A 6,000-nucleotide genomic window follows, 5' to 3' on the forward strand; every position below is an offset into this window, starting at 1 on the left:
AGGTTTAGACTCGAGGTGAGGAGAAAGTTCTTCACTGAGAGAGTCATTTGTCATTGGAATGTGCTGCCCAGGGAGGTGGTGGAGTCCCCATCCCTGGAGGTGTTCAAGAACGGATTGGATGTGGCACTTGGTGCCATGGTCTAGTCATGAGGTCTGTGGTGAGAGGTTGGACTCGATGATCCTCGAGGTCTCTTCCAACCTTACTGATACTGTGATACTGTTTAGTAATACTAATCACTGGATTGTTCTCCTTCAGCTTTAGTTTAAATGCAGCTTTCTGTCATCAAATGAGTGTTTTTCTGATGAACACACAGGTTTCTGGTTTTCTGGTGAACACTAAGGGCAACAAGGCTGGGGAGAGGCCTTGAGCACAGCCCTGTGAGGAGAGGCTGAGGGAGCTGGGGTTGCTTAGCCTGGAGAAGAGGAGGCTCAGGGGTGACCTCATTGCTCTCTACAACTACCTGAAAGGTGGTTGTAGCCAGGAAAGGGTTGGTCTCTTCTCCCAGGCAACCAGCACCAGAACAAGAGGACACAGTCTCAGGCTGCACCTGGGGAAGTTTAGGCTGGAGGTGAGGAGAAAGTTCTTTCCAGAGAGAGTTGTTAGTCTTTGGAATGTGCTGCCCAGGGAGGTGGTGGAGTCCCCATCCCTGGAGGTTTTCAAGAGGAGATTGGATGTGGCACTTGGTGCCATGGTTTAGTCCTGAGGTCTGTGGTGACAGGTTGGACTCGATGATCTTTGAGGTCTCTTCCAACCATGGTGATTCTGTGATTTTGTTTTGAGAATTTAGATTCTAAACTATCATGAGCCAGCAGTGTGCCCAGGTGGCCAAGAGGGCCAATGGCATCCTGGCCTGCATTAGGAATAGTGTGGCCAGCAGGAGCAGGGAAGTCATTGTGCCCCTGTACTCTCTGCATTGGTTAGGCCACACCTTGAGTCCTGTGTCCAGTTCTGGGCCCCTCAATTTAAGAAGGACATTGAGACACTTGAAGGTGTCCAGAGAAGGGCAACAAGGCTGGGGAGAGGCCTTGAGCACAGCCCTGTGAGGAGAGGCTGAGGGAGCTGGGGTTGTTTAGCCTGGAGAAGAAGAGGCTCAGGGGAGACCTCATTGCTCTCTACAACTGCCTGAAAGGTGGTTGTGGCCAGTAAGGGGTTGGTCTCTTCTCCCAGGCAACCAGCACCAGAGTAAGCAGGGTAGGAGAGAGGTATTAGAATAGAATAGAATAGAATAGAATAGAATAGAATAGAATAGAATAGAATAGAATAGAATAGAATAGAATAGAATAGAATTAGCCAGGTTGGAAAAGACCTTTGAGATCATCAAGTCCAACCTATCACCCAACACCATCTAATCAACTAAACCATGGCACCAAGTGCCTCATCCAGGCTCCTCTTAAACACCTCCAGTGATGGTGACTCCACCACCTCCCTGGGCAGCACATCCCAATGGCCAATCTCTCTTTCTGGGAAGAACTTCTTCCTAACATCCAGCCTAAACCTCCCCTGATGCAGCTTGAGACTGTACTGCTTTCCACTTTGCATTTTTCCTCTGGGACGGAAGGTTGGAATGTTGCCAATGATTGTGACTTCTTTTAGCTTCTGTCCCACTTCAGACAGGTCTTCACAAGGAGAGCACAAGTAAATCCTCAGTTGCATGACTGCCATGGGCCTCACAAGGAGTTAAAATTCCACTGACCTTGAACATATGCCAGAATGATGAGTTATTGCTGCTCAATTATTTAGGTGGTGCTGTTAAACACCACAAACCAGGAAGCAGCCTATTTTACTCTGCACAGTAATCTGAAGGCCACTCAGCCCAACCTAAGATGAGCTGCAATTGCAAATGGACAAACTGGTGCTACTGAGCCATATCTTTCAGAACCTGTAGAGGATGCCTGTGCTGACAAGGTGGCTGGTGCCTACCCAACAGCTCTGTATCAGTGCAGGGAAAAAGACTGTGCAAAACTCAGAGCTACATCTGCAGTAAAATCTAGCTTTTGTGCCGTGAATTTTACCCAGAACCCTATGAGGTCAGGAGAAAGGTTTCCATAGAAGGTCTGGATGATCAGGCAGTGAGGTGGATTGGGAACTGGCTGAAGGAAAGAAGTCAGAGTTTTGGTCAATGGAATGGAGTCTAGCTGGAGACCTGTATCTAGTGGAGTCCCTCAGGGGTCAGTACTGGGACCAGCACTATTCAATACATTCAGCAATGACCTGGATGAGGGAACAGAGAGCACTGTCAGCAAGTTTGCTGATGACACAAAACTGCAGGGGGTGGCTGACACAGCAGAGGGTTGTGCTGCCATTCAGTGAGAATTAGGCAGGTTGGAGAGCTGAATGAAATTGAACAAGGGCAAGTGTCGAGTCTTGCACCTGGGAAAGAACAACCCCAGGTATCAGTGTAGGTTGGGGACTGACCTGTTGGAGTGCAGTATAGAGAAGAGAGACTTGGGGGTCCTGGTGCACAGAAGGATGACCATGAGCCAGCAATGTGCTTTTGTGGCCAAGAAGGCCAATGCCATTCTAGGGTGTATTAGAAGGGGTGGCTAGTAGATCGAGAGAGGTTCTCCTCCCCCTCTACTCTGCCCTTGTGAGGCTGCATCTGGTGTATTGTGTCCAGTTCTGGGCTCCTCAGTTCAGGAAGGACAGGGAATGGCTTCAAAGAGTCCAGCACAGAGCCACAAAACTGATTAAGGGAAGGAGATTAAGGAGTGACCTCATTAATGTGTATAAGTATGTCAATGGTGAGTGCTGAGAGGCTGGAGCCAGGCTCTTCTCGGTGGTGCCCGATGTCAGGACAAGGGGCAATGGGTGGAAGTTGAGGCATAGGAAATTCCATTCAACCCTAAGGAAAAATATTTTCACTGTGAGGGTGACAGAGCCCTGGAACAGGATGCCCAAGGAGGTTGTGGAGTCTCCACTGGACATACTCAAAACCCAGCTGGGTGCATTCATGTGTGACCTGGCATAGGTGATGCTGCTCTGGCAGGGGGGTTGGACGGGATGAGCTTTCGAGGTCTCTTCCAGCCCTGAACATTGTGTGATTCTGTGAAGATCTCCATCACAGAGCTGTGTCCCTTTGATGATGTCTGGGTTACATTTAGATGTTGCATTTCAGTGAATGTGTGACAGAGTGAGCTTTGCTGAGAGTGACAGGACCAGTGATGTCCTATTTTGGGCTCCTCTGAGTGGAAGCTCTGTGTAACAAGGTGCAGCCATGCTTGCAAGGTTGCAGGGGCACTAAGGTGTTACTCTCAGGGCTGTGGTTTATCAACTGTGGAGCAGGACTGCCAGCCCTCCCCCAGCCAGCCTGTGAGGGGAACTGATACTGACAATGGGCCCTGCCTAAAAATCAAAACAATCAAGCCTTTAAAAAGGGAGAGGGAAGGTGTTGGAAAACCGTCCTAGAAGGGGATGAGCTGCTTGGTTTTGGTATATGTGCTGTGAAGGTCATGGCATTCAACAAGTCCAAGTGCCGAGTGCTGCACTTTGGCTACAGCAATCCCATGCAGTGCTACAGGCTGGGGTCAGAGTGGCTGAGAGCTGCCAAACAGAGAGGGACCTGGGGGTGCTGATTGACAGCTGCCTAAACATGAGCCAGCAGTGTGCCCAGGTGGCCAGGAGGGCCAATGGCATCCTGGCCTGCATTAGGAATAGTGTGGCCAGCAGGAGCAGGGAGGTCATTGTGCCTCTGTACTCTGCATTGGTTAGGCCACACCTTGAGTCCTGTGTCCAGTTCTGGGCCCCTCAGTTTAAGAAGGACATCGAAACACTTGAATGTGTCCAGAGAAGGGCAACAAAGCTGGCGAGAGGCCTTGAACACAAGCCCTATGAGGAGAGGCTGAGGGAGCTGGGGTTGCTTAGCCTGGAGAAGAGGAGGCTCAGGGGTGACCTCATTGCCCTCTACAACTACCTGAAAGGAGGTTGTAGCCAGGAAGGGGCTGGCCTCTTCTACCAGGCAACCAGCACCAGAACAAGAGGACACAGTCTCAAGCTGCACCAGGGGAAGTTTAGGCTGGAGGTGAGGAGAAAGTTCTTCACTGAGAGAGTTGTTGGTCATTGGAATGTGCTGCCCAGGGAGGTGGTGGAGTCACCATCCCTGGAGGTGTTCAAGAGGGGATTGGATGTGGCACTTGGTGCCATGGTCTAGTCATGGGGTCTGTGTTGATAGGTTGGACTCGATGATCCTCGAGGTCCTTTCCAACCTAAGTTATACTGTGATACTGTGATACTGTGATAGACAGACATGATCCTGAGAGTAGAACACAAGAGCCAGCTAGGAAAGATTTTCAGTTCATGTAGTTTTCAATGGAAGATATAAAAACAAAGCAATTGCAAACTTGTAAAAAAAAATTGTCTGCATTTCTGACAAATGGAAAACATTCTCTGAGCTGTGACTGCATATGAAGTGTCTAAGGTTATTTTGATAACTGCCTGCTAATTTAAATTCACATGAAGAGTACATGTAATTGGTGTGTGTATGAACTGACTTACAACCACTGCAGCTGCAAAAGACAAATGTCCACGTTTCTTACATTTTGGGAATACAGCTTATGCTGAGCCCAGAGAGTGGTGGTGAATGCTGCCACAGCCAGCTGGCAGCCAGGCACCAGTGGTGTGCCCCAGGGATCAGTGCTGGGCCCCATCCTGTTCAATAGCATTACAGATGATCTGGGTGAGGGCACTGAGTCCATCATCAGTGAATTTGCAGATGACAGCAAGCTGGGGGCGGGAGTTGATCTGTTAGAGTGTAGGAGAGCTCTGCAGAGGGACCTTGCCAGGCTGGACAGATGGGCAGAGTCCAATGGCATGACATTGAACACATCTAAGTGTTGGGTTCTACACATTGCCCACAACAACCCCATGCAGTGCTACAGGCTGGGGTCAGAGTGGCTGAGAGCAGCCAGGCAGAAAGGGACCTGGGGGGTACTGGTTGATGGTAGGCTGAACATGAGCCTGCAGTGTGCCCAGGTGGCCAAGAAGGCCAGTGGCATCAGGAACAGTGTGGCCAGCAGGAGCAGGGAAGTCACTCCCTCGCTGTACTCAGCACTGGTTAGACCACATGTTGACTACTGTGTCCAATTCTGGGGCCCTCAGTTTAGGAAAGATGTTGAGTTGCTGGAAGGTGTCCAGAGAAGGGCAACAAAGCTGGGGAGGGGTCTGGAGCACAGCCCTGTGAGGAGAGGCTGAGGGAGCTGGGGTTGCTTAGCCTGGAGAAGAGGAGGCTCAGAGGAAACCTTCTTGCTGTCTACAACTCCCTGAAGGGAGGTTGTAGCCAGGTGGGGGTTGGTCTCTTCTCCCAGGCACCCAGCATCAGAACAAGAGGACACAGTCTCAAGCTGTGCCAGGGGAGGTTTAGGCTGGATGTTAGGAAGAAGTTCTTCCCAGAGAGATTGGCCATTGGAATGTGCTGCCCAGGGAGGTGGTGGAGTCACCATCACTGGAGGTTTTTTTGGTTTAGTTGATTAGATGGTGTTGGGTGATATGTTGGACTGAATGATCTCAATGGTGTTTTCCAACCTGGTTAATTCTGTTCTATTCTATGCTATATATTTGCCTAAGGGAGAGATTTCCTGGCCACAAAACTGCCTTATGCTAGCATGTGTGATCACATACTTCATGCAGTGGTCTACAGCTTTGTCAAAACTGGGGCAAACTCTGTAAATAAGTAATTCATCAAATTCTCTTTTTAAGCCACAGATTTCTTTTTGCAGTGGACATTTCTCTGAGATTTCTGTGAGACCTCTAATATCCTTGCTTATCTGTTGTTCCACCTACAGGTACATCTATGTTCCAATGGGAGGATCTCAGTCCAGTCTGCTGGGAATGCTGTTTTCCACAGCCCTCACTTTTGCCTTCGTAAGCTACTGGCATGGAGGACAGAGTTACCTGTGGTACTGGGGCACCCTTAATTGGCTTGGAGTGATTGTGGAAAATGGAGTCAAGGGGATACTTTCTATTTCACTTATCCAAGATTTAATTGTGAGTTAAATCTCTCTGCA

At 49.5% G+C, this 6,000-nt stretch overlaps 1 protein-coding gene across 4 annotated transcripts in view; it reads left to right on the forward strand.

The window, feature by feature from the left end:
* The window catches only part of HHAT (hedgehog acyltransferase), a 272,236-nt gene that overhangs the window by 169,280 nt on the left and 96,956 nt on the right, over positions 1-6,000 (forward strand). For all 4 annotated transcript variants that reach the window (XM_068165118.1, XM_068165116.1, XM_068165117.1 and 1 more), the window contains one exon: positions 5,779-5,980. In XM_068165118.1, coding sequence (XP_068021219.1) covers positions 5,779-5,980 — 202 coding nt within the window. The remainder of the gene's footprint in view (positions 1-5,778; positions 5,981-6,000) is intronic.

This window comes from Melanerpes formicivorus, unplaced genomic scaffold (assembly GCF_026170545.1).
Source record: "Melanerpes formicivorus ecotype bairdi unplaced genomic scaffold, bMelFor1.0.p_v2 SCAF_84, whole genome shotgun sequence".
NCBI lineage: Eukaryota > Metazoa > Chordata > Aves > Piciformes > Picidae > Melanerpes > Melanerpes formicivorus.